Source organism: Sylvia atricapilla, chromosome 24 (assembly GCF_009819655.1).
Source record: "Sylvia atricapilla isolate bSylAtr1 chromosome 24, bSylAtr1.pri, whole genome shotgun sequence".
Lineage (NCBI taxonomy): Eukaryota > Metazoa > Chordata > Aves > Passeriformes > Sylviidae > Sylvia > Sylvia atricapilla.
This window is the reverse complement of record NC_089163.1, coordinates 1,419,337-1,445,536: the sequence shown is the minus strand read 5'-3', so window position 1 is coordinate 1,445,536 and position 26,200 is coordinate 1,419,337. Positions and strand designations below refer to the sequence as shown.

The following is a 26,200-nucleotide window of genomic DNA, read 5'->3' as shown; positions in this document are numbered from 1 at the left end:
GGTGGCTGTGGGATCACCTCCCCAAGCCCGTTATTTGCTGTTGGGGTTTTGCTGCTTGTCCTGAGCCGGCTTCTTGTGCTTCTGAGCCACTCCGTAGGGCACGTGGGCGGCCACGGCGCCCATCTCCTGCGCTCCCTCCACGTGGAACATCTGGTCGTCGAAGAAGATGTGGGGCTTGATCTTTCTGAGCAGAGGACCTTTGGGAGCCCCGGCCAGGAACAGAGCCTCGTCTGTCTCCAGGCCCCAGCTGCGCAGAGTCTTTAGGGCCCTGGCCCCCGAGCTGGCCGCGCTCCGCGCCGTCACCAGGTACGTGCGGATGGGACACTCCAGCCTCAGCCCCTTGGAGTAGAACTTCTTCTGCAGCTTGCCCAGAGCCTCCAGGAAGCCTTTCAGGGGGCCCTGGTGGGGTAAGAAGAAATCTGTCGCTTTTCCAATCGCCGCTTTGCTGTCGCCTTGTGAGCCAGCCACCCAAAAATGACCCCGAAGCCGTCCCCTGAGCCAGCAGCTGCTGCCCTACCCCACCTCACCCCGTGCTCTGGGTTGATCCCAGAGCTAGGAGCATCCCATGAGGGGCTGCTTTTCTCCCAGAGCCCCTCCCTGCCTTCAGCCCAGCCCTACCTGTGCCAGGGGTTTGTTCTCGTGAGCCTTCTCGTGCTCAAAGAACATGTCCAGCCCGTGAGCCTTCACGATCTGCTCCGACTCGTCCGAGAAGAGCACGGCGTCCCCGTCAAACGCCACCCTCAGCTGCTTCTCTGACACCTCCAGGTCCCTGCTGGGGCTGAAGATGGTGGCTGCAGCGATCCCTGAGGATGAGGCAAGAGGTGGCAGTTATCCAAGGATCCGTCCTCGTGGAGCAGAGCGAAAACACGACGGGGCTGGGAGGGGAAACGCGCCCGGGAGCACCTGCAGCTTGGCCCCCGAGAGCTCCCAGGGCCAAAACAAACCCCCAGATGACAAATCAGCCTTTGCATACAAGAATTGAGAAGGGAAAAATCGCTGCCTTTGCCTCGGGAGAGCCGTGGAGCGGGAGGAAAGGCTCATTTCTATGGAAACTGGAGGCTCTTTGGAGCATCAGACGACGTGGGGCGAGGCAAACCTTAAGTGCATGTCGGCTGAGGGATGTGGATATTGGGAGTTTTTCCTTCCTGGGATCAACCCCCTGAGGGCTCCAGGCTCCCCCCGCTGCCCCCCCTGAGCTGGACCCCAGACTCACCCTCTTCAATGGCCCCACTCACTTTCTCGGCGTCGGAGGAGAGGTAGAGGTTGGTGTGATAGGCCTTGAGGTAACAGATGGGGCTGTTCCCTCCTGTCATGCAGAACCTCTCGATGAACAGATCTGAGGGCAAGAGGGACCCCGGGGTGAGCCTGGCTGCCCCCCAAACCCAGCCTTAAATTTTGTGCCCTCCCCACCAGCCAGTTCCTGCCCAACACCCAGAAAATCTGGGAGAAAATCTGAGAGAAATGGGAGAAAACATCTCCTTTTCTTGGTGCCAGGCAATGACAGCACCCAAAAGCCACCCCAAGGACAGCTTTGTCCCCATCTCACCGTAGTGGTTGATGCTGTTGATCAAGCGAACCCCGACCTGGGCGTGGTTGTTGGTCATGAGGACGATGTCGAAGAGCTCCTCGCTGTCGGGGTAGAGCTCACGGAGCTGAGCATTCACTGCCTCCAGAGCCTGCAGCACCCCGGGGAGAGGGGGTGGGTGTCAGCCAGGGCCCCCAGGCATGGCCCTGACCCCGCTCCCACCCAGCAAAACACTCCTGGTCACCAAATCCATAGATCTTGCCAGCCCCTGGTGATACCCTGACCCCCTTCCCATCAACAAAACACTCTCCTGGTCACCAAATCCACAAACCTGACCAGCCCCAGATGATGCCCTGACCCCTTTCTCATCAACAAAACATTCCTGGTCACCAAATCCACAGATCTGGCCAGCCCCACGTGTGGTCCTAACTCCCTTCCCATCAACAAAACACTCCTGGTCACCAAATCCACAAATCTGGCCAGCCCCAGGTGATGCCCTGACCCCTTCCCATCAACAAAACACTCCTGGTCACCAAATCCACAAATCTGGCCAGCTCCACACGATGCCCTGACCCCCTTCTCATCAACAAAACACTCCTGGTCACCAAAATCTCCACCTCAAATACACCCTAAGCCAAGCTGACATCAGCTGGGAAAAAATAGATTCAATCTGGGGGGTAAAAATAATCCACCTAGCTGCTCTTCTGTTTTCCAACACAAAGGGTTTGGAGTTATTAAATGAGGAAAAATTAGCTCCAAGTTACAGATAAGTGTTTTTCAAGCAATTGGAAACAAGTCTGGCCCCAGAGAGCTGATTAATTTATTCACTGGGAACAGGGTCCAGCACCCAAAGCTGCACTAACTGCTACAGGAGTTAGAAAATATTTTTCCAAGTTTGAAATGCCTCATTTCAACATGTCAGGATTAGAAATTGGCCGACTTGAAAGCGAGGCTAAACTCAGCCAATTTACAAGAATGAATAAATTGTAATAATAATCATAATTAAAAAGAAAAAAAAAAAAAAAAAAAAGAAATGTGATCCAAGGAGAACGATTTGTTCAGTTCTTGGGCACAAGATGGAAAATCCAGCCCTGGAAGCAGCACATCACTTGCTGGGAGCTCCATCCTCTTACCCCACTGCTTGTGTCCATCCTGGCCCTACGCCACCTCTGTCCTCTCCCCAAAATTTTTGGGGAGACCAGGGCGCTATGGCTGCTGCTCACCTTGACGAAGGGGAAGGCAGCCCCGGGGAGGAAGGGCTCGTTCTCGTGGTCCAGCTGATATTTCACGTAGGCCTCCACGCCCTGCTCCGTGTAGATCTTCTGCTCCTCCTCCATGCGGAAGAGCGCCCGCGACGACACTGCGATGGTGATGGCGTTCTCGGGCTTGGGCTGTGTGAAACAGAGGGGCAAATCAGGGAGGCAACCCCAGCCCGGGCTGGAAACTGTTCACCCCCAGCACAAATAGCCACGGGGTGGGTGACACCTCTGGAAGGATCTGGAGAAGAGCGGAGCGGCCGCGTCCCGGTGCTTCAGCAGATGAAGCCCTGATGCTGCCTCCTCACGCGTTTGGGACACCTCAGATCCCTCGGCCAAGGCCTCCCGCTGCACCAGGCTTGCAGAAGCCGTGCAGACCCCAGGAAGAAGCGCTGGAGCCCATGCAGGAGGAATTTGTGTGGCTTTTCCCACCACTCCCTAAGCCAGGAACGAGGCTGAGCCAGATCCGCATCCCGTGACTCCGTCCAGATGTGACAAACAGCCCGTGCCAGCTCAGCTCCCACAAACACTTGATACGGTTATTGTGGGTGGAAACATGACAAACAGGTGGTGCAAGCAACGATTTGTGAGTCATTGTTATGAATGTTGGAGGGCTCCATCCAAAACCCAAATCCCAAACCACCTCCAGCTGAAGCCAGCGAGGCGCCTCCAGAGGGATTTGGCAGGGACAGAGGGGACAGAGGGGACAGAGGGGACAGAGGGGACAGAGGGGACAGAGGGGACAGAGGGGACAGAGGGGACAGAGGGGACAGAGGGGACAGAGGGAAAGTCAAGCTCATCTTGACCCCCAGCCGTCCTCCCTCTGTCCCCTTGCAGGGCAGGGAGGGTGTTAATCCCCATCACTCACTCACAAGCACAAAAATAACTTAATTACCCATGGCCAATGAGAAATCCTGCTTGCCAGGACAGCAAATCCTACAGAGGGACAGTGGCACTCCTGTCACCTACAGAAGAGTCCAGCGAGCAGGACAGTGCTTTGGGGGTCTCTGGGAAACCCTGGGGCCATCAGCACTGCAGCAACACCTCACCCCCTGCTCCTCTGTGACTTCCAAGATCCCCTGTGCCGTGTTATCCATGAGTAATCCTCTGGCAGTGCCATTTGCCCAGGGTGGAGGCTCCCTCCTCCAGCTGCTCCGCACACCCAGGTGCTCCAAAGTTCAAGCTCCCACCCTGCCCAGGGCTGAACTTTCCAGGAGCCTGGCAAAGGCCGAGGTGCCCCATCCACGCTGGGATTCATTCCCCGCAGGGCTGGGCTGGCTCTGCTCCCAGCCTCACCCAGGGATGAGTCAGTGGGAGCCTCCAGGCCATTCCCAGCACCAGCCCCGCAGCAGGTCCATCGCAGGCACCTCTCCAAAGGCTGCATCCCTGCCCCAAAATCCCCTAAATCCCCGGCAAAGCGATTAAACAGCGGGCGAGACCCAGATTAGCTCGGGCTGAGAAGATCACTGCAGCCACAGGGATCCTTTTCCCTGCGTTTTCAGGGGAAAACAGCGTTTTCAGGGGGATCAGAGCCCATGTGGAAGTGGCTCTTTTAGGAAAGCCACAAGGGAACAACCCCCAGCACAGGCAGGACCTGATCCAAGTGAACCACAGCCAGGTCCCCAAGGAGTGTCAGCTATTACCTGGTCACGGGCCAAGCCTTGCCACTTCAGCTCATTAATTAATAACTCTGGTGTCATGGGCCATTTATTAGGTGAAAATATTAATAACTCTGAAAGGTCTTGGGATATCCGGCCATTAGCTGGAGTGCTGCTGCTCCGTCCTGCTCCGAGTCCCTGCAGTGCTGGCTACAAGGAAACCTCCCAGGTGTTTGCTCCCTGATCCCGGACCAGGGTCAGCCCTGCAGGGAGATTCCCAGCACAGGAAACAGCTCAGCAGCTCAGCTATAACAGCACCGAGGCGTGTTCAAGGGGGTGAGAAGGATGTTTGAGGCCACAAGCCAAACCCAGAGGGAATTTCCATCTCCCTCTTCCCCCCTGGCACACACCTTGGGCACCTTGCACAACAGCCCCGGCTGCTCAAGGTCCCTTCCCCGCCTCTCAAAGGCACCAACCCCTCCGGGAGGGTTCATTTAAGAGGCAATAAACACAGCAATAAAAATAACCCTCAGCTCCAGGCCTGACTGTGCCCCAGCGTGGGCTGCTGGAGCCTCAGGTGCCTGCGGGCAGGGAGCCTCTGGGAATGGGACCGGCCGGATCCTGCCGAGGAAAATTTGCACCTTTTGGAGCATTCAGAGGGCAGGAAAATCTCACCCGGGTGCTGAGGCAGCTCCCAGCTCCGGCTGGGCTGGAAGAGCCCTGCTGTTCTCTGGGAAACGCTGACATTTGGAAAAAAAAGGAGGCGATTCCGCGCTGCAAGGAGGGATCTGCATTTTGACATTTCTTTCAAGTGGAGGCTTCGTTTGGAAGCGTTCCCTCTCCTCAAGGTTGTTTGGATGCCTCTCCGGCCCCATTAGTGCTGCAGATGGTCATTACAGCGTTCAAAAAAATGAGCTTTAAAAAGCCTCAGGAACCGCAGCACCTCAAATCCTCGGTCTGAGCGCTGTGAACAACCCACCCCAGGCCACTTTTGCCCAGAAATTGGCAGGTTTCAAGGCAAACACTCTCCTTTTGTGACTGGAATTTGTGCATGGGAGGGGTCCCAGTCCTGGCTGGGATGGGTTTGGTCCCACAATCCCCATCCCACCACAGCTCTGGAGCCCTGGAGGGTTTGGGCTGAATCACAGACTCTGTTTTGCCCTCAGAGCAGCAGCCAAGGTCAGCCAAGGTCAGTGAAAGCTCATCCAACACAAGTCCAGGCTCTGCTCAGCCGAATCCGACTGAATTTGCTGCCTGGGGATTCATGGAGAGCTCCTGTCCCTTCCCATGGGAAAGTCAGGTCCAGCCCCCTCCTGAACCTCGAGGAGGAGGTTAGTGATGGGTTTAAGAGGAGTAAAACAGGGTGGGGGAAGGTCCCACCCCAATCCTGGGCCCATCCCAGGGGTCACCCAAACAGGAGGGACAACCAGGGACGTGTCCCGACAGCCCCAGCCCTCCTCCAGGAGGTCCACAAGGTCCAAACCCCACCTCAGGAGTGTAAAAAAGACCTTTTTACAGCAGGTTTCAGCTCCACGGAGTGCAAACCCCATCCCTGATCCCAAACCCCACAGTTTTGGGGTAAAGGTGTATTTCAGGAGAGACTGGAAACAGCCCAATTTTCCCCCCTGCGGATCCAACAGCTGGCAGCCCTTAAATCGCTGCTCTAAGCAGATGTAAATCCTAAGCAGCCCCCCAAGGATTAGAGGCAGGCATTTGGAAATCCCACAGGCTCCCGGGATGTGCAGTGGGACAACCCAACCACAGAGCCACAGGTGGCCACAGTGTCACCCAGCTTCACTGCCAGCCCTGGAGGCCACCCCTGGCTGCAGTGGGGACCCCATTCTGCGCCCCAACTCCATCCTAAAATCCTGTGGGAATTCTGGCAGCCCCCTGGACGCTGCAGAAGCCCAAATTCTTGTGATTAATTCAATATTCAGGTGTGGATTTTGGTCACGGAAAGGGGAGGGTTTGCAGGAAGGGTCAAGCATCCCCAAATCAGCACAGCATCCCAAAAATCCGGCACAAGGAACGGGTGGGTCCCAGAGGGGACGAGCAGGGTGCCCAGAGGAAGGGAGCCAGCAGAAAACCAGCTCCCAGTGACCCCAGCCGGTGTCACCAGAGAGGCTGAGGGACATTCCCAGCATTGCTGAAGGGTGACAGGTCTCATCGCTGACCTCCCTGGCAGGAGCTGGAGCAGCCCTGGGAAGAGCTCCGACCACTGCAAAGCCGGAATGCCCCATTAACCCATTCCCCAGCCAAAAACCCATTCCCCAAATCCCCTTTTCTCCTGTCACCTCACAGCTCTCCCCTGCTCCTGCTGGGCCACGACAGACAGACGACACCAAACCCCATTTCCTCAGGGAGCACCACGAGCCCCCCGCTCGGGATCGGATTAAAGTTCAGGGCGATGGCCCAGGGTGGTTTGGAGTTTTCCAGGAACATTATTTATACTGCAGAAAAGCGCCTTGCAACCATCCATCACGGGCTGGCAGCTGCCTGGCTGGGAGAGGGCGGCTGAGCTGGCTGCCCGCAGGCACAGGGCCCCAGCCTGCCCCAAAAGAGGGGCACAGCCCCTGGTGTCACCCTTAGCCACTGGTGTCACCCCCAGCCCCACAGAGAGCGGTGGCACAGCCCCTGGTGTCACCCCCAGCCCCTGGTGTCACCCCCAGCCCCACAGAGAGTGGTGGCACAGTCCCTGGTGTCATCCCCAGCCCCACAGGGAGGGGTGGCACAGCCCCTGGTGTGATCTCCAGCCCCTGGTGTCACCCTTAGCCACTGGTGTCACCCCAAGCCCCACAGAGAGTGGTGGCACAGCCCCTGGTGTCACCCCCAGCCCCACAGAGAGGGGTGGCACAGCCCCTGGTGTCACCACCAGCCCCACAGAAAGGGGTGGCACAGCCCCTGGTGTCACCCCCAGCCCCACAGGGAGGGGTGGCACAGCCCCTGGTGTCACCCCCAGCCCCACAGGGAGGGGTGGCACAGCCCAGCTCCGGGATGTGAGCACCCGGATCCCGGTTCGCACAGCACACGGCTACCCCCGTGCCTCAGTTTCCCCAGCCGTACAGCAGGGATGGGTAACTGGTCAGGGAGCTGGCTGCGAGGAGAGGAAGAGGAGGAGCCCGGGCTGACATCCACGAGCAAAGCACGGCATGAAAGACAAGTTGCTGCATCCTGCCACCGAGCCACGCTGTCCCTCTCCTCTGGGAAGGGCACAGGCAGCAGCGACGTGAGCTGGCAGCGGCTCCAGGCCCGGGGGTGGCAGCAGGGGAAGCACAAGGGCTGCCCCAAGTGAGGGCTTGGACGTGTCCCCTCGTGGAGAGGTGACACACGGAGCTTTGCCAGCCGTCACCAGGTCCCTCGCCTCGCCGTGGGCAGCACCTCTGCCAGACCCCAGGTTTTTTGGGGGGTCGCACAGCCCCGAGGGTGGTCTCAGAGGCTGCAGGGGCAGGTCCAGCCCGGCCCGGGGACAGTCCCCAGCCTTGCCGGGCTGCCAGCCCCGGCTCTCCCTCTGCCATTCCGGGATACTTCCACTTTCCAGGCGCTTTCCCGTGTTTAAACCCCTCGTTTGATAACACAGGCTCTTCCCGGTAATCTCCCGGAGGGGGAGAGCCTGGCAGGGACAGCGACACCCCTGTGACAGCCATTGGGCTCCTGGGCTGTCCCCCGGCTCTGGCAGTGCCACCTCTCAGGGCCTGGCAGCTCAGGGGGCACCGGGCCACTCTGCAAGGACACACAGGGACCCCCCAAAAAATCCCAGAGAGACCCCAGGGAACACCGAGGGGAACCCAGCGATGCCATGAAGGAGTGGCTGAGAGCCAAGGCACCCACCTGGATGGAGGCAAAGGGCTCCAAGAAACCCCCCAGACACCATGAGGGGACCCCCCAGAGCCTGGGGGACATGGAGACACTCAGCGGGGACCCCAAAACACGGGGAGGAAATGGGGCACCGAGAGGGACCCCAGAGAGGCTGGAGGAGATGGGGCACCCACAGACACCCGGAGCGGGGGGTTCCATGGGGGAATCCAGAGAGGATGAGACACCCATCAGGAGATGGGAGAACCTGGAGAGCCCCGGGACACCCACAGGAGATGGGAGAACCTGGAGAGCCCCGGGACACCCACAGGAGATGGGAGAACCTGGAGAGCCCCGGGACACCCACAGGAGATGGGGCAGGCTGCTCGGGGGGCTGCGGGGAGCCTCTCACCGATTTGGGCTTCTTCTTAGGGGCGAGATTATCGTAGAAAGCCTTGGCTTCATCCCAGGGTCTGCCCGGGGCTCCGGCGGGACCCGGCGGCTCCATAGCGCGGCGGCTCCGGGTACCGGCGGCTCCGCTCCGTGCGCCGCCGCTCCTCCGCCAGTCCCGGGAGCTCCCGGAGCCGGGGCCGGCCCGGCGGAACGAGCTTTATAAGGCATCCCATGAAGCTCCGGGCTTTCAGTCCACCGGGACGCGGATTAACCTCTTCGGGACTGAAAGCTCCTCGCTGTTACCGCCGCGCTCCTACCGGCGATACCGGCATTGAGGAGGGAGCCCCGGGAGAGAGGGGAAGGGGTTGGGGACAAAGGTGACATCAGCGGAGCCCCCGGAGGACACGGAGCAGGAGCGATGGGGCACCGCTCCCAAATCGAGTGTGTCCGGGGTTTGGGATCCTTGAGAGCACAGGGAAGGGGACGAGGATGGAGCAGTCAGGGTGGTGGCAGCGGGGAGTGGTGGGACCCTGCTCCATGTCGGGGTGACCTGTGTTAATTAAGGCCGGGTGTTAATTAAGGCTCTCCACTCCCAGGAGTGCTGATGGGAGCAGCCACAGAGCTGCACATTCAGCTCAGGTTAAAAATTCCACCACGACCACCAGACACACCAGAAGCCCTTGGAGAGCAGGGGGTGCATCCCAGAGAGCAAGACCCAAGAGCCAGGAAAGGGCAAAGGATGGAGGATCTCACCTGGAACAGCGCAGCTCCTGGGGGGAGGTCACAGAACAGGCTTTTACCCAAATCCCTGTGCTCCAGCTAAAGAAAAACCCACCCAGACAACAGCCTCGGGCACTCCCATGTCCCTGAGGCCAATCCAACACCACCCCAACTTGCACCGAGGTCCGACCAGCAGAGCAGAGCCAGGGGAAGCCGTGTGCCGGTGAGCAGAGCCGGCTCCGGGAATCCCAACCCCTTTGGGGAATCAGCATCATTTCAGCCTCACAGAATTCCTTTCCCCGGGGCTTTTGCAGCTCCCTGCTGGGAAACGCCTGAGCTTCCTTTGGGGTGCCCCCAGGGAAGAAGGAGCTTGGAGAGCCCCCGGCATCACCAGGCTATTTTTGGGAGTTCTCTCCCGAGCTTTTTCATCGCTGCCCTTTTCAAACAGCAGCTCCCACAGGGTGGGACAACCTGCCCCGTGTTCCCTCTTTCCCCGGGTCCTGCTGAGCTGCCAACTCACACGCGCGCTCCTGGAAAGCACAGCGGCCAAAGCCCAGGGCGCAGAGCTCTCCCCCATCAGCAGCACTCCTAAAAATACCCTCTCCCTGCCGTGGTTTTGGCAGCCTCCCATCCCCGTGCTCCCGGGGCTGGCTGCTGCAGGACGCGCCAAAGGCTGAGGAATTGCAGAATCCGGTGGGATCCAGCGCTGCTGGATTGATTTCTGAGAAGGATTGAAATTTGGTGAGAGCTCCTTAGCAACAGTCACTGTCTGTGCAGGCTGCCGAGGGAGAAGAAAGGCCAGAGGAAAATCTGTGCGGGGAAGATGGGGGTGGAGAAAAGAAGGACAAAGATGCAGCGAGAGCAGGTCCCAGCTGCTGACAGATGGAGCCCGGGACAAAGCCACCAGCCCCGAGGGAAGGGCACAGCCAAGGGCCAGCTCCTGGGTGATAAATTAAACCCATTTCCAGGGAGGTTTGGGATCTGGGCGTCCCCACACCAAAAGTGACATCCTCTTCCCCAGAGCTGCCTGCTCAACGGAAGGGTTTCACTTCCACCCACCTTCAAGGTTTCCCCAGCCTGAGCCCCACTCTGCTGTCCCCGAGGGTTTCTCCACCTCTTGGGGTGTCACACGGCTCAGGTGAGACCCCTAAAAATATTCTCAGAAGCGCAGCGTTGTCACCTCACTGTCCCCAGTCAGCTGCTCCCCCAGTAAACCATCCAGAGGGGGACACCACACACAGGGGACAGTTTATTTTTTGCCATTAAAAAAATAGGTAAGGACTTCACCATCTCCTACCAGACAGCACAGCCATCAACACCACAACGTGCAGACTAAACACCAACCTGGGACAGGAGGGGTGGATGCAGCAGGCTGAGGGAGGGGACAGGAAAGAGAGAAATTTGTTTTTTGCGGCCTCAGAGCTTTGCCAGGAGGCTCAGCAGGTACAGGAGTCACCCAAACCTCCCCACAGCCCCCACCCAGCACCCAGTTGTCCCCACAGCAGTGCCACACACCCGGGAGCAGCACCAGGACCTGCCTTCCACAGCCACATTCCTGACCCTGCCTCCAGTTTGGGACAGAAAAGGGTCACCTCAATATCCAGGAAGGTCAGAAATGCCACAGAGCGCCCAGGGCAGCTGTGGATGTCACCCACCTGTTGGGATGGAAGGTGGCTTCTGGGATGGGACACTGGCCATATCCAGGGCTGCCTTTGGACACTTCTGTCCTCCACTAAAATGTCCTGACCAACCCTGGCTGCTCCCAGCAGGAAAAGCAGAGGTGGAAGAGCTAAAGCTGGTGCCAGACCCTGCCCTGGCCTCTCCAGACAGCTTTCCAGGGAATTTCCAGTGAAGGAGGGACCAGGAGCAGGACTTGGGACTTTTCAGCCTCCCTGGAGACATCACAAGCCATGAGAACAGCAGAAAGGGGACAGAGTTGGTGTCAGTCAGGATCAGGGAATGGAGCAGGTGGAGCAGTGGGGAAAAGCAGGGAGAAAGCAACAGGGATGTGGGGACAGTTGGTCATCCAGGACACGGCAGTGGCTGCAGGGCATCCAGCTCCAGGGTGGGAGAGGCTGACAACACTCAGGACAGGCTCTGTGTGTGGAATGTGAGCTGGCCAAGGAGCAGGGGACAGCAGGAGGGATGGAATGTGGCTCATGCCTGGGGCCAAATGAGGGAAAAAATGGGGATGGAAACCATCACAGGGGGCAGAGTTTGGCTGCAGCCAGTCCAGCCCTGAGCCCCAGGGCTCTATTTTTGCATGTCACACTGCAGCAGCAGGACGATGGAGGGGTCGCTCTTGGCGGCCTCCTTGAACTCCTCCAGGGAGATCTGGTCATCCTTGTCCTTGTCCATCTTTGTGAAGATCTTGTCCACCCTCTGCTGGGGTGTCAGCCCGTCCTGGTTCATCCTCATCATGATCACAGTCCCCACCATCTTGTAAATGGCCTGGAGAAGGGTGAGAGTGGGAATGAGAGGGAATGTTGGAAAGACACAAGATCCCAGGACAAGGCAGGGGACAATGCTGCTCTTTTGACACCCATTTCTACCAGATCCACATCAAGCACCTCTCAGACAAGGCTCTGGGTGGGAAAACTCATTCCTTGGCACTAAGAGGGACCCGATATCTACGGAAAACCTGGGAAAAGCCAACAAATCCTGCTGGTTTGAGTCACCAGTACCTCAATGATCTCCAGCATCTCCAGGCGCGTGATCTTCCCGTCCCCGTCCAGGTCGTACATCTCGAAGGCCCAGTTGAGTTTCTGCTCAAAGGTGCCCCTGGAGGTGACAGACAGGGCGCAGATGAACTCCCTGAAGTCGATGGTGCCGTCCCCGTTCTTGTCAAAGGTACGGAAAGCGTGCTGGGCAAACTTGGAGGCGTCTCCGTAGGGGAAAAACTGCGGGAAGGAGAGAAGAGGGATTGAGATGAGGAAAGGGAACTGGGCACCTGAGGTGCTCCAGGCAGCACTCAGAGCCGCCCCCAGCTGGAGCCCACCTTGATGTAGAGCTGCTGGAACTCCTCCAGGTTGAGGATGCCGGTGGGGCAATCCTTGAGGAAGCCCTTGTACCACTGCTTCAGCTCCTGCTCGCTGAACTCCGTGCTCCTCACCAGGTCGTCCAGCATCTCCGGGGCCAGCTTGCTGCTGTGCTTGCCCATGGCTGCCCCTGGGAAAGGAAAATCCACCCCAGGCTGGAGAGGGATGGTCCTCCCAGGCCCTCCTCCACCCTGGCAGCTGGCTGATCCCACATCCCACTTCTCCTTGCTGGAGCTGGAGCTGATGGGTGTCCATTCAGGACAGCAGCTGTAATGTGGCTGTGGCCTTTGCTGCTGGAGAGGTCCAGGAGCTCCTGGAGATGTCCAGCCCACCAGGGCAGCCAGCAGCATCACCCCATCAACTCCTGGGCTCGTTTTGGGCTGCAGGAAAACACTTTAAAACCAACAGAAAATTCAGAACTCTTCCCATTGCCTTTGCCAGAGCATGACCATAGAATCCCAGAAGGGTTTGGGTTGGGGAGGACCTCAAAGAGCATTTAGCTGCAGCCACAGTGCTGTGGGCAGGAACACCTTTCACCAGACCTTCCCAAAGGATGGGACAACCAAGAACCTGGCCACTTAAAAACCTCCCTGGCAGCATCCAGCTGGCCACAGCCATGCCCAAGGTGCTCCTGGCCAACCCTTGGTGGGGACAGGCTCTGGCCAGGGGGCTGGCAGCAGCAGGGAGCCCTGGCAAGGCCCTGGCTGTGTGGGCAGGAGCTGCTCTGAGACGCGCCGTGCCCGCTCCCACGCAGCCTCGGCTGCCAGCGCCGCTCAGCCGGAGCAGCAGATGGTTCTCCAGGAGCTCCTGGAGCTCCTCTCTCCATCAACTTGAGGAGAAGTTCACCTGGAGCCCAACCAAGCAGCTCCTCTCAGGGGTCTGATGTCCTGGCAGTGTGGGTTTGGGGTACACCCTGAGGTGGGGGATGTGGGGTTGGTTCCTCGTGCTTCCAGAAAATCCCACAGGCAGCGGCTCCTTCCTGCCCCATCATCCCACCAGCATCTGTCACCGTCTGCCACGGCAGCACCGAGCCCACCAGCAGCCACAGCCGAGGGAATGTCCAGACACCCAGAGCACCCAAGGCTTCCCCAGCCACCCCAGCTCAGCTCCACGAGCCCCCTCAGCACCACGGTCTGGTTCTAAACTGCTGGCATTGATTATAAACCGTGCCAGGCGCTCTCCACGGGCAGACCTGCCGTGATCCAAGTCCTCCCACAGCCGCCCTGGCAGGAGGACGCAGCCCCTCACCACAGCTCAGCCCTCGAAGTGGCCAGAGCAGCATCCTGTGGTCCACAGCCCTCGAGTCCCTTTTCCGAGCAGCCCCCGGCCACGCCAGGGCAGGGGACAGCACCCACGAGGGCCACCCCACGCTGTCCCCAAAGCACCAATTGATCGGAGGCCGCTGATCCCAAAACAGGACAAGAGGGGACACACTACGGGTGTCCCCCCCAGGGCTGCACCGTGGGCAGCACCGAGCACCCCAGCACCCCTGGACCGGCACCCCGGGGAGCAGCGCCGGGGCTCGGGGATGGGGTGGGGACACGGCGATGCTCTGCCCACCCACATTGTGGGATAGCTCCGGGCCACCGGGAAAAGCGGCTCCCGGCACCTGCCCCGACGGCGGCTCCGCACCGGGGGAACCGGCTCCGGGTGAGGGTGCGGCTCCGGCCCCGACGGCCCTTACCTGTGCTGCGGCGCGGGCAGGTGGCGGCTCGGCGGAGCTGGTACCGTGGTACCGGTACCGAGGGGCCGCGGTCCAGCCGCCGGCTCAGCCCCCGCCGCTCCCGCCCCTCTTGTAGCCGCGGGCCCCCCGCCCTCGCCGGAGGAGCGGCTCCTCCATTGGCTGGGAGCGCTGACAATCAAGCGGGAGGGGCCGCGGGGTGGGGGTCTCCTGGGATACTGGGGGGTACTGGGATGCTGGGAGGGGAAATGGGGTCGGGATGCTGGGACGGCGAGGCTGGGGGATGCTGGAGCTGGGATGCGGGGAGATGTCGGCACTGGGATCTCCGGGATGCTGGACCCTCACTGCCCTCACTGGGGACACTGGGACACGCCGGTGGCTTGGCAGAGCGGCAGCTGAAGCACAGAGGAGAGAGGGACAAGAAAACCACTTTGATGTCCAGGACCAAACGTGAAATGTTTCCATGGAGATCGCCGAGCGCTTTTCCCGGTGACCTTGGAATCCTGCTGCGATCCCAGTGCCACCTGGGCCTGTCCACAGCTGCCCCTCTGTGTCTGGAGGCTGCTGAGCCTGGAGAAGTCTCCAGCCAGCCAGGGCTGCTCCCCATCCTGTCACATCCCGTCCCGTGGGGCTGTGGGGTTCCGTGGGGTGCTCAGCCCTTCTCCAAGGCACCTGCCCTGGTGACATCCTTGTGCCAGGGCTGGACCCCCCGGGAATGACCTTTTCCCGGATTTTGGGTCACCTCCACAGCCTCTGCCGGGCACGTGGCTCAGTGTGGCCCCAAAGCCTCTCCATGAGCGTCCCCGAGAGCTGAGGGGGGGTTTGGGATGAGCCCCGCTGGCGGCTCTTGGATGCGGAGTAGAGAAGAAGACACCAATTAGCAGCTCTGTAAAACCGCCCGTGCCCGGGGTGCTCAGGGGGACTGAAAAATTAATGAGGGCTTAATTGAAGCGGCACAAGCTGCCAGGGCTGAGACTGGCCCGGCTCAGCTCACGGGGAGGAGATGCCGAAGGGATGTGGAGGGGCTGGAAGAGGCAGGGAAAAGTGCCAGGGGACAGGGATGCCCTTGGGGTGAGGATCGGGGTGACTGTGTGGTCCTGGCATGTCCTTTGGGGGGCTCTGACACCCCGAGTCGTGGTGCTGGGGTGATGCCTGGGGGTCGTGGAGGGCTGACCACACTGGCAGAGCACCCACTGGAGCACCCAGCTGAGCCCAGCACCCCAAACCCTGCATAACCCCAGGTTCCAACGGGATATTGGCCCTGGGTTTGCAGAGGGGACAACAGGGTGTGTCTGGAGGGGACACCACCGAGCAGGCAGCGCTGGCTCCGCCACAGCTTTTCCCTCCTCACTCCTGCAGCAGCATCCCCTCAACGCCCAGCCCCGGGGCGCAGAGCTGCCAGGGCGCTGCTGATTCCTACAAAACCTCCCTATCCAGCGGCTGCAAGGAATGCAAAGGGCTGCAGCTTCCCCCAGCGGCTGCGGGCTGCAGCAGCACGGCCCGAGGGGCTGTGCCCGATGGGGGACATCCCCTGTGCCTCGGGCTGCTGCAGCCGGGGCAGCCCCCCACAAACTGTGGGGAGCAGGAGACACGGCTGCTGGTCCTAGAATTCCGGCAGCTCCGGTCGCACTGCCCCGCCAGGTCACGCAGCTGTGACACTGTCACTGCTCGGGCCACCGGGGGCTCAGCCTGCCCCTCCGTGACCGTCCCCAGCACAAAACCCCCTGTAAAGGAACGGGGAGCTGTTGTCACCCACCGCACGTCCCTGAGGGACAGCTGTGAGTGTCACTGGGCAAGCTGCACCTGGGGTGACACTTAAATCGGGGGGTCCCTCTTGATGAAAAGGGGGGAGTCAGGGTAGAAAAGCAGAAACAGCCCGATTTGGGGGTTCCCTTTGGGGGTTCCCTTCCTCTGACATCATCCCTGCGGGAACAGCTCTGTGCTGGTTCGTGCCGCCCAAACCCCTTCTGCCCGCGTCCTGGGGGGAGCTGATGAGGCACAGAGGGTGCTGCCTGCCCAAACCAGGCACGGGGGGCCGGTTTGTCCCCTCTGCGACAGCACCAGGAGTGGCCGGTGTTTGTCCCCTGCCCGGAGAGGGGACCGAGGGAAGCGGTGCCACCCACGGGCTGGGGCAAAGCAATCTTTGGGAATATTTCGCTTTTCCCTCCGCTTTGCTGGGAGCTGCGCCTGGCTCTGATTGGGGTGGGATGTCCCCGCGTCCCCCCAAACCAGGGCGGCAGCAGCCGGACCCGTGTCCCCTCCAGGCCGCAGAGCTTTGCCGGCCGGCACGCAGTGGGTTAAACCTCCCCGTCTCGCTCACACTTGAGACGTCACCGTCACCAGTGGCGTGGGGCGGGGGGGCCGGGGGGCTATGGTGGTCTTTGTGGTGCATTCGGCAGCTGGCGCAGGGCGGCTCACGCACACGGCGGGCGCCTCGTCCCCGACACCCCGCGTTCGCTCGGCGACATCCGCACACCGCCGGCCGCCGCCACCTCCCGCCCACGCCGCGGGCTCCCACCCACCGCCACGGTGAGCACAGGGCTGTCAGCGGGCCCGGGAGAAGGGCGAGGGGCTGCTTGTGTCCCCCGGGGACCCCTCGAGCAGCGCCGGGCAGAGGAGCCCCTCTCTCCTCTTGGCACCGCCGGCGCCGTGCTCGGCAGCGCTGCGGGGTGCTGCGTGGGTGCTGCTGGGGTGGGCGATGCTGAGGGGTGGGTTTGCCCCACCTGGGGTTGCTGCAGCCCCGCGGAAGCCCCGCGGTGGTCCCGGGTGGGTGCGGGAGCACGGGTGGGTGCCCGCCCTCGCCCGCGGGGTGCTGCGGCTCGGCAGCCCTGCGGTAAATGCCACCGCTGAGCCGCAGCCGCAGCCGGGCACGGAGGAGCCCCGACACCCCCCGACCCCACTGGAGACCGGGATCAGCCCCACGGAGGGGCTCACAGATCCCTGCGATCACGGACATCTCCAAACCGGGGTGGGGAATGGGGGGGTCACCGCGCTGAGAAACCCCCCCAGCTCCACCCTGCTCCGGGCTGCGGGTGTCCCGGCTGATCCCGGGCTGGGATCCGGCCCCGGCGCCCCGATTCCCGGCATGAGCTCTGCTCCTCCATGGAAAATCCTTCAGGCACCGCGCTCCCGACCCTGCGGCGGCTGCGGCGCGGCCATGGGCGGGGGACAGCGACAAGGGGGGCTCGGTGGCGGCTGGGGGACACCCGGGGGACACCCGGGGGGCACCCAGCGGGCACCCAGCGGGCCGGGGGCTGCGGGGAGCGCGGCCAGGACAAGGGGAAGGGGCAGGCAGCCCCCGGCCGAGGCTGCGGCGCTGCACCAGGCTGCGGTGCCCAGGGCGATGCTGCGCCGGCAGCGAAGGGGCACAGCCCCAAAACGGGGACACCGGGTGGCCTGAGCCCCGGGGTGTCGCTGCCCCTCCGGTGTGGCCAGCCCGGGCACTGCCGGCTCGGCGGAGGGATGCTCCGGGATGCAGGATTTAATCCTGCTTGGAGCAGCAGCGGGGGTTCTCCCCAGGGAGGTGACACCCGCCGTGGGTCCCCGTGGGGCAGGAGAGGCGGCGGTGCGGGAAGAGGGGCGCGTTCTGGAGCAGGGCTGGGGTGCAACGAGGCCACCGCAGCGAGGGACAGAAGCCGGGGCCACCTCGGGTGTGGCTGGGGACAGGGAGCCTGCTGTTCCCAGCCCTCCTGTGGCAGCACATTCCTCGGGAAGCGCTGCCGGTTTGGGGGTGTCTCTCCTGGAGGATTTGGGGCACACAATTCCCCCAGTTGAGCAGCCTGCACTGGGGGGAGCCCCTGGCCCTGGGCACAGCCCCCCCGGAGGGATGTGCTGTGCTCCCCCCCAAGTGCCACAGGGGGTTTTTAAGCATCTGGGACCAAGGAAATGGCACAAAACAGCGGCTGAACCCCAAGCGGAGCCACCCCCCAGCCCAAGGGGCTGCTGCAATCCCCAAACCAGCACCTGGCACCCAACCCCTGTGCCACGGCTCTGGAGTCACCCCGGGGTGTCCTCACACTGGGGACCCACCCGTGCCCCTTCCCTGGGCACAGGCAGGGCTCAGCGGTGACAAATCCCAGCCCCGAGCTGCCCATCAAGGACAACGGTGGCACGGGCACGAGGATGTCCCCACGGTGGTCACAGCCTGTGTAGCAGTACCAGAGCAGAGCAGGTGCCAATCTCCCACCCCAGGGACCCCCCAGCACCCCAGGGACCCCCCAGCACCCTTTCAAAACACCCCAGTGCTCAGCAGGATGAACCTCGGGGTGCTCTGGGTGTATTTGGTGTACCCCAGTCACCCCAAAAACCAGCTGCGTTTCAGGCTTGTGCAGCCCCAGGGTAAAGCCAGCACTCACTAGGAGGAGGAGGAGGAGGAGGAAGGCAGAGCCATCACTGTTGGTGCCAAGGGTCTGTGCTGGGGCTGAGTGGGGAGCGCTGGGCCAGGGGGGACACAGCCCTATTCCAGGCACGAAGTCACCCCATCCCTCCTCCTGCTGCTCCGGCTCTCCCTCTCCCCTTCCCCAGCCTCATTAATTAAACCCAAGCGCTTAATTACAACCCGCTGAGTCCCGCGGTTGCTTCCCGGCTCCTGCTGACACCACGGGGCCGATCCCGACCCCCCACATCCCTGCAGGAAAGGCGGGGTGCAGGGATCTGGGGGAGCTGCCTGCAGGATTTGGGGTTGGGGCTCACCAGCGGTGTAAAGCGATCCTGAGGCAGCGCTCAGGAAAGAGCAAACCCAACCCCTGGAGCTGTCCAAGTCATCCCTGGGGATCTTGGCCTCTCCAAGGAGACATGGGGACAGATGGCTCCACTCTGGGGTTATCCCCGAGCTGCTGGCAGGTCCCACGAGGGGTGAAGAGGGACGGGGATGCTCAGCCCGGTGCCTGGGGAGCTCTCCCGCTGGCAATAAAAAATAATTTTAGGTAAATGAGGTGAAGGTAAATGAGGTGGCAGCATGAGATGGAGGGAGAGAGCCAGTGTCCCACCTGGTCACCCACCCAAGGGTCCCCAGGGCAGGGAGGTGCCCGGTGGGGTGCCCTGACCCTCTCGCCCTCCTGCCCACAGGTCCCTGCCAGCCCATGAAGTGACCCAGGCAGGTGGCACAGCCCCTGCTCCTGCCGTAGCCACCACTGCCACACCAGGTGCTGAGGTAAGGACCCCAGGCCGTGGCTGTGGCGTGGGTGGGACAGGCTGGTGTGGGCACCAGGCCCCCAAACTGGGTTTGTGGGGCACAGTTCCCACTTGGGGTCTTCCCCTGTCCATGAGGGATGCCCAGCCCCATAACCCAGGTGAATGGCATGACACCGTGGGGACCACCTTGGGGACACCAGGGTTGGGGGACAGCATGTCCCAGGGGTGGCAGCATGGCCGGGGGTGCGCCAGGAGCACAAGGCTCCCAGAACCCTCACCCCTCTTCCCCTCCCACCTCTGGAAGTGGCAGAAATGCTGGGAGAGCTGTCACATTGCGGGGGATGCTCACAGCTGCGTGCCCGGCCAGGAGGGAGCAGGGTGGGCACAGGGAGGTGCCCTGTGGTGGCACTTGGGCACCCAGGGGGTGGCATTTGGGGTGTCCGGCCGGTGGCACCGGTGCTGTTCCACTCTGTTCTGTTTCTCTCGCTCAGGTCTGCTGGCCATGGGCAACCTGATAAAGGTATTGGGCAAAGATTTAGAAAACTGTCCTCATTTTTTCCTGGATTTTGAAAGTAAGTCCCATGAGCAGGGTGGGAGTGGGGAGGGGGCCAGGGCTGCCACCGCGGCTGCTGTCCAGAGGACGGGGACAGGCACAGTGTCCCCGAGCAGCCCCGTGTCCCCAGGTGCCTTGAGGCCCTGAAAAATTCTCCAAAATGGGGCAGGGGACCCCCAGGAGATGCCCCATCCCTCAAAGAGCGGGGCAGAAGTCCTGGCTGAGTGGTGGGATGCAGGATGCAGCGGGTCCAGGACCACCTCAGGCACACACCCACTGCTGTTAGCTGGTGGCACTGGTGGCCGTGTGGCACGTCCCGTGACACGGCCAGGACAGGGACAGCCTGGAGGCTGGGAAAGGAGGAGGGAATGATCCGTGCCACCACCTGCACTGCTGGGAAGGTCACTGAGGTGGCCGCGGCCTGCAGCAAGTGATGGGGAGCAGGGACGTGCTTCAGCTTGCCGTGGATGTAAAGGACAGGAAAGGACAGCTCTCGCCGCCCCGGGATGGACACGGGGGTACAGGACGAGGTGGCGGCTGTGACAGGATGGGCACAGCCCCAGGGCTCCTCTGGCTCCCCCGCCCGCCGTTCCTCCCAGGGCACAGCTCACAGCAAGAGCGAGGAGGGTGAAAAGGGTTCAGCGGCATCCGCTCGCCCCATCCCCGGCCCCAGCTCCATCCCCAGCGGGGACAGGCCGTGCACAGCTCCCCACAGCCCTCTGACTCCAGCACCCCCCAAAACACCCCGGGCTGGGGTCACACAACCCCCCACTCCCACGGCGAGGGATCTTCCTGCTCCTCCTGGCTCCTTTCAGGCAGCACAAATTTTCCTGCCTCCATTCCCCCTCCACAGCCCCCCGGCACAGGTTCTGGGGCTCCCCAGGACCCCGCATTTCGGGGCTGGCTCCGCGCTAGATTAGAAATCTGGCTGTAGCCGAAATTCCTGGGATTTGAGGGACATCCCGGCGGCTTCTCCTCCCTTCGCTCCTCCCTGTCCATCACCCATCCGCCAGCGCTCATCACCATCGGGGGGGAAGAGGCTGCGCCCCCGGGGCCGGGAGCAGCCGCGGGGTGACCCCCGGAGCCCCCCGGAGCCCCCCGAGCCCGGGGGGAGGACGGGGCTCCGGCCACCGCCGCTGCCCACAGCCCAGCACCTCTTCCCCGGGCTCCACCTCACCATCATGCTTTTTTTCCTCTTGTTTCTTCTCTTGCAGGTTTCACATGGGGAACCTTCTAAAAGTGTTGACTTATAACGAACTTGACCAAGGCCCTAATTTTTTCCTTGACTTTGAAAGTGAGATGGGATTTTTATTTTCCGTTTCCGTTTTCGTCCTTTATCCTGAGTTCCACATCCACACCATTTTGAGTTCTTTGTCCCCCCCGTCGCCCATCGCATCGCGCCCATCCCAAACGTCCTCCCCCTTTGCCATCCGGGGGTGTCCCCGGGGAGGGGGACCAGACCGGGGGGCTGTCGCTCCTCACCTCTCCCCCCGGGGCATTTTGCAGCTCCTTGGGGCCGAGGGCTGCTCGGGGAAGCCCTCGTGGTGAGCAGGAGCGCGGTCACAGGGCAGCCAGGAGTCACCCCTCACCTGCCCCCTTCCACTCCGGCTTGACTCGAGCTCGGGCAAGGAGAAGGATCAGGGGGAGAATCCCGCCAGGAAGGGCCGCGGGCCGGCGGGGGAGCCGTGCCGTGGGGTGCCGGCACCCCGCTCTGGCTCTCGCCGCCCCGGGCCCCGCTCAGAGCCCTCCGGGTTTCTCTCCCCGGGGCGCTGCCCTGCAGATGCGCAGCCCACGGAGGCCGAGACGGCGGTGTGGAACCAGGTGAACGCCGTGCTGGAGGAGGCACAGACCATCCTGGCCGAGCTGCAGTCCTACACGGGAGCCGGGCAGGAGATCCGAGAGGTGGGTACAGCCCCTGCGCCTTCTGCTCGCTCACCCACCGCGCCTCGGGGTAAACCGCCGGCCTTCTCCTCTCCCAGGCCATCCAAAACCCCGGGGACCTGCGGCTGCAGGAGCGCGCCTGGAGCGCCGTGTGTCCCCTGGTCGCCAAGCTGAAACGCTTCTACGAGTTCTCCCTGCGGCTGGGTGAGTGCCTGAGCTCCTGCCTGCATCCCCGCCGCGCATCCCGCATCCTTCCCCGGCGCTGGAGTGTCGGGATGCTGAGCTGTGCCTCAGTTTCCCCTCGGAAGGGGTTGTGGAGGCGCAGAGGGGGACGGGCAGTGCTCTGTCCGCAGAGAACGCCCTGCGCAGCCTGCTGGAGGCGCTCACCAGCCCTCCCTACGCCCCGACCCAGCACCTGGAGCGGGAGCAAGCCCTGGCCAAGCAATTCGCCGAGATCCTGCACTTCACCCTCAGCTTCGATGAGCTCAAGGTGCCTCTCTGTGCTGGGGGGGACAACGAGGGGGGTCCCCACACCGGGCCCCTGTGAGCCAGCAGAGTCCCTTGGGACCCCTAACCCTGGTGTCCCCCCCCTCAGATGACCAACCCCGCCATCCAGAACGATTTCAGCTACTACAGACGGACCATCAGCCGGAATCGCATCAACAACCTGCAGGTGAGAGGACTCTGCTGTTCCGTGGCTTCCCCCAGGGGTCCACAGGGCTGGGAATGGCTTGGGGGGGCTCAGCCACCCCGGTGACCCCCATCACACCCCCCCCCCAGCTGGATGCAGAGAGCGAGGTGAACAACGAGATGGCCAACAGGATGTCCCTCTTCTACGCCGAGGCCACCCCCATGCTGAAAACCCTCAGCAATGCCACCACCAAGTTCGTCTCAGAGGTGAGGGAGGCTGGGGCAGAGCCTCAGGGCTGGCAGAAACCTTCTCCAGCCACCACGCGTGGGGCTGGGGCTGCAAACAGCAGCTGGGACCTGCTGGCTTTCAGAACAAGACCCTCCCCATCGAGGACACGACCGACTGCCTGAGCACCATGGCCTGTGTGTGCAGGGTGATGCTGGAGACCCCGTGAGTGCCCCACGGTGGGGACATTTCTGTCCTGAGGTCCCTTTGCCACCCTGCCCGGGCTGAGACAGCCTCTCTCCTGGCGCAGGGAATACCGGAGCCGCTTCACCAACACCGAGACCCTGCTCTTCTGCATGAGGGTGATGGTGGGCGTCATCATCCTCTACGACCACGTCCACCCCGTGGGGGCCTTCGCCAAGACCTCCAAGATCGATGTGAGTCGATGTGGGGTCACAGCTGTGGGGTCAGAGGTCGTGCCACTCGTCCCAAGAGCTGTGATCCCCCGGGCGCCTCTCCCTGGTTTGAGCACTGAGGATGAGGATGGGGAGGAAGGAGCCAGCCCCCTCGGGGAGCTCACAGCGCCTCTCTTTGCCCCCGTCAGATGAAGGGCTGCATTAAAGTCTTGAAAGACCAACCCTCAACCAGCACCGAGGGGCTCCTGAACGCTCTGAGGTGAGACGGGGGTTTGGGGACACAGTGGCATCCCCTGGGGTGACAGCAGAGCGGCTCGGGGGGTTGTGACCCGTGTCCCCTCGCCGTGTAGGTACACCACTCGGCACCTCAACGATGACACCACGTCCAAACAGATCCGGGCCCTGCTGCAGTGAGCGCGGGGCGGCCGCCGGAGCCGCGCAGTGTCACCGTGTCACCGACGCCCATGACCATACAGCTCATTTTGTACAGAGGGAAAAGGGACAACGAGGAATACACGGAAATACGAAAAAAAAGCAAATCAAACCGGCCCCAGGCCGACCTCCCCCGCCACCAGCTCCTGCCCTCCCCTTTCCCACCCCCGAATCAGCTCCCGCTCCAGGACACGAGGGGTGGGTGGCACCGTGGGGACACCGCGCTGGGGGGACCGGGGCCGGGCAGGAGAGACCCTGGCAAGGGGAGTGCTGGTGGGGCTGGCAGCAGGGTGCCCATGGCACGGGGGCACCTTGGGGAGGGGGCAGGTGGTGCCCCTGTCCCCATCCTGGTCCCCAAGCGGAGGAGGAGGAGGAGGATGAGGATGAGGATGAGGATGAGGAGAAGGAAGAAGGATCCTTGTGGATCTGCACTGACTCTGGAGGAAACGGCTCAGTTCTCACCTGGTAGATTTTTAATATGAGCAATTAAATCCACACTCACCTCTTCTTTTCTACATTTTTTTTTTTTGGGAGGGGGGTGTGAAATAAAGTGACATTTAATCTGTTCGTGGCCGGAGCGGGGCTGTCTCTGCTGTGTCCCATCCCAGGGACCGTGACACCCTGTGGGACAAATCCCACCTCCCACAGTGACCAGGAGGGACAACAGCCCGGGGTGCCACCCAGGGCTCCTTCCGCCCCCAGTGCGGCTGCAGACTGGGAGGACTGGGCTGCTGCTGGAGGCTGTGGCTGGGTGCCAGGGGCCGGTGCCTTTGCCGGCAGATGGCCCTGTGACACCGCGACAACGCAGCCACGCCGGCCCCGCCCGCGCCAAACCAACCCTGGGGGCACACACTCGGCCCCACCCGCAGCCCCCCGAGCTGGGGGAGACCCCCGCGGGGCAGGAGCTTGGCTGGGGCTGTGTCACCCCCCAAAGGGACCCCCGGCAGTGTCCCCAGCGCTGCTGTGGCACAGGGCCAAGTGGCCCGGGGTTTGGTGTCCTGCCAGCCCTCTCCTTCCCGCCACCTTTCCCGCCTGGCACAGGCAGCTGCCGGCCCCTCTGCCCCCCACTCTGCCCTGCGTGGCCTGGGGGGGACAATGGACACCCCACAAGTGACACCGCACACCCAGAGCCTGGTGCAAGGTGACTCTGGCAGGCTCTGCCTCAGTTTCCCCCCTGCCCCCTGTGTGTGCTGGGGGGCACAGGGGCAGTGTCCCCACCGAGCTCTGCACCCCTCTGGAATTCCTCAGGGTGCCACCATGGGGACACCCATCCCAGCATCCTGCAGCCCAGTTCGGCCCCCATGTCCCCAAACCTACCCGGAGCCTCCTCATCAGACGCAGGGTGGCACAGAGGGGACACAGAGGGGACACAGAGGGGATGCTGGCATTCCCTGGGCGCAGTGCCAGGATCCTGCCGGGCACGGCTTTGCCGCCAAACGCTGCGAGCTCCCGCTCGGGGCGGGACGGGGACACGCTCTTGCACAACCCCGGCCAACAGCTCCTTTTATTTTTAGGCTCTTGCAACATCTGCCTTTGCCACAACCACCTGAAATGCTGCCAAAGGCATCGGATGGGCCACGGGCTCCCCAACGTCCTGCGCTGCTCCTGAGCCACTCCACACCCCGGCCGTGCCTCAGTTTCCCCATTAGCTCCCGGTGGCCCTGTGATGGCAGCGGTGCCACCCGGCCCTGCTGAGCCCCGAGGGGCCCGTGGAATCCCCCGGGGCTCCACAGCACAAGGAGCCCACCCGGGAGCCGAGGATGAGGCCAGGACACGGCTCAGGGCGGTGCTGCAGCTGCTGCGTGTCTGCAGGAGCTGATGTCCCCAGGTGACACCGTCCCCCAGATGGTCCCTGGCCCGTCCGAGGAGTGTCCCTGCAGTGTGGGAACTGGGCTGGGAAGAGCCAGGACAGCGTCACCACCCGGGACCCTCCAACAGGAGTCAAGGGCCAGTGGGATCCTTTAAAGCCACCAGAGAGCCCGGGCACAGACACCAGCTGGTCACCGGTGCTGGGAGAGGTGGCAGCTGTGTCCCGGTGTCCCAGGGCCCGTGGGGTCCTGGCACAGAGCCCATAACATCCCCCCTGTGGTGCCCTTTGCTTGTGAGGGGAGGGATGAGGCCAAATTCGTGCCACATCCCAGCCCTGGCTGTCCCCAACCTGGCACCGGTTTTAGAGCCAAAACCGGGTGAGAAAAGGGACCCAAAGGAGATGTACAACTCCTTGATCATCACAGACATCTGAGCTCAGAGCTCTGGGGACAGTGGCCACCCGTGTGGGCAGCAGGTGAGGGGCAGCTCGGTGTGGCAGGGGCTGCACACAACGGGGTGAAGATGAGGAGGTTCTGCCCGTGCACCTCTCGCTGCTGGGCACCAGGATTTGGGCTGCCACGGTACCAAGGACCCCTGGATGTGTCTCTGCTCCGCCTGGCACCCAGCCCAGCCTGGGACAGGAGCAGCCCAGCACCGTGCCAAAACGCCAGTGTCCAAGGAGGGGACTGGCCCGAGTGCCACTGGGATGGTGCCCGGTCACAAGGACACAGAGCTCCTCCGGCTCAGCCAGCCCACGGTGCCGAGGACTCGAATTGACGGCGAGCCAAGCCACGCCGGGCCTGGGCTGTTTTCTAATCCCAGTGTAATTAATGACCTTATCTTTGGCCAAAGCCATTTAGATTAAGTGGCTGGTGTGATGGGCTCGGCGGCTCCGGCTGCACAGATGGAAGAGCCGCGTTTGTCTGCGGATTAGCGGAGGGCAGATGGAGTGAAGCGCCGTTCGCCATCCCCAAACCTCCCGGCACCGGCAGCAGCCTGAAACATGAGCCCACAACAACTTTCTCAGCGAGCCCTGGCTGGGACTGGGGAGCGATTCCTGCATGGTTTGTCCCTTCTGCAGGGCCCAGAGCAGCAGGAGCTGGTGGCAGCACCAGGA

General features: G+C 62.3%; 4 protein-coding genes across 7 annotated transcripts in view; 1 reads left to right on the top strand and 3 right to left on the bottom strand.

The window, feature by feature from the left end:
* The window catches only part of PPIE (peptidylprolyl isomerase E), a 97,208-nt gene that overhangs the window by 46,227 nt on the left and 24,781 nt on the right, over positions 1–26,200 (bottom strand). The gene's annotated exons all lie outside the window — the stretch shown is intronic.
* Positions 31–8,690, bottom strand: NT5C1A (5'-nucleotidase, cytosolic IA). Its single transcript, XM_066335169.1, has 6 exons — positions 8,584–8,690; positions 2,749–2,916; positions 1,547–1,676; positions 1,214–1,336; positions 619–803; positions 31–399 (listed from the first exon to the last, which is right to left on the bottom strand). Exons 1-6 carry the CDS (start codon positions 8,677–8,679, stop codon positions 31–33), a joined length of 1,071 nt encoding a protein of 356 aa, XP_066191266.1. The 5' UTR covers positions 8,680–8,690.
* On the bottom strand, positions 11,428–14,041 carry HPCAL4 (hippocalcin like 4). Its single transcript, XM_066335459.1, has 4 exons — positions 14,007–14,041; positions 12,283–12,452; positions 11,969–12,184; positions 11,428–11,735 (listed from the first exon to the last, which is right to left on the bottom strand). The coding sequence occupies exons 2-4, from the start codon at positions 12,442–12,444 to the stop codon at positions 11,538–11,540; spliced, it is 576 nt and encodes a 191-aa protein (XP_066191556.1). The 5' UTR covers positions 12,445–12,452; positions 14,007–14,041; the 3' UTR covers positions 11,428–11,537.
* LOC136371350 (CYFIP-related Rac1 interactor A-like) lies at positions 16,479–23,367 on the top strand. 4 transcript variants are annotated; one of them, XM_066335421.1, is made up of 12 exons: positions 16,479–16,532; positions 19,071–19,155; positions 19,628–19,708; positions 21,470–21,591; positions 21,669–21,774; positions 21,924–22,060; positions 22,166–22,243; positions 22,351–22,467; positions 22,572–22,651; positions 22,737–22,863; positions 23,031–23,101; positions 23,193–23,367. In XM_066335421.1, exons 3-12 carry the CDS (start codon positions 19,639–19,641, stop codon positions 23,254–23,256), a joined length of 972 nt encoding a protein of 323 aa, XP_066191518.1. In that variant the 5' UTR covers positions 16,479–16,532; positions 19,071–19,155; positions 19,628–19,638; the 3' UTR covers positions 23,257–23,367. The 4 variants fall into 4 exon arrangements, with proteins under 4 accessions (XP_066191518.1, XP_066191516.1, XP_066191515.1 ...); XM_066335419.1 differs by lacking the exons at positions 16,479–16,532; positions 19,071–19,155 and adding an exon at positions 20,904–20,983 and having other exon boundaries at positions 19,637–19,708; XM_066335418.1 differs by lacking the exons at positions 16,479–16,532; positions 19,071–19,155; positions 19,628–19,708 and adding an exon at positions 20,823–20,983.

Coding starts and splice junctions, on each gene's coding strand:
- NT5C1A (XM_066335169.1), bottom strand. CDS start 8,679: ATGGAGCCGCCGGGTCCCGCCGGAGCCCCGGGCAGACCCTGGGATGAA. Junction 804..1,213: donor GAGTGGGGCCATTGAAGAGG/GTGAGTCTGGGG, acceptor CCTCATCCTCAG/GGATCGCTGCAGCCACCATC. Junction 400..618: donor AGAACAAACCCCTGGCACAG/GTAGGGCTGGGC, acceptor TTACCCCACCAG/GGCCCCCTGAAAGGCTTCCT.
- HPCAL4 (XM_066335459.1), bottom strand. CDS start 12,444: ATGGGCAAGCACAGCAGCAAGCTGGCCCCGGAGATGCTGGACGACCTG. Junction 12,185..12,282: donor TCCAGCAGCTCTACATCAAG/GTGGGCTCCAGC, acceptor TCCTTCCCGCAG/TTTTTCCCCTACGGAGACGC. Junction 11,736..11,968: donor AGATGCTGGAGATCATTGAG/GTACTGGTGACT, acceptor ACCCTTCTCCAG/GCCATTTACAAGATGGTGGG.
- LOC136371350 (XM_066335422.1), top strand. CDS start 20,911: ATGGGGAACCTTCTAAAAGTGTTGACTTATAACGAACTTGACCAAGGC. Junction 22,652..22,736: donor AGGGTGATGCTGGAGACCCC/GTGAGTGCCCCA, acceptor CTCCTGGCGCAG/GGAATACCGGAGCCGCTTCA. Junction 23,102..23,192: donor GGGCTCCTGAACGCTCTGAG/GTGAGACGGGGG, acceptor CTCGCCGTGTAG/GTACACCACTCGGCACCTCA.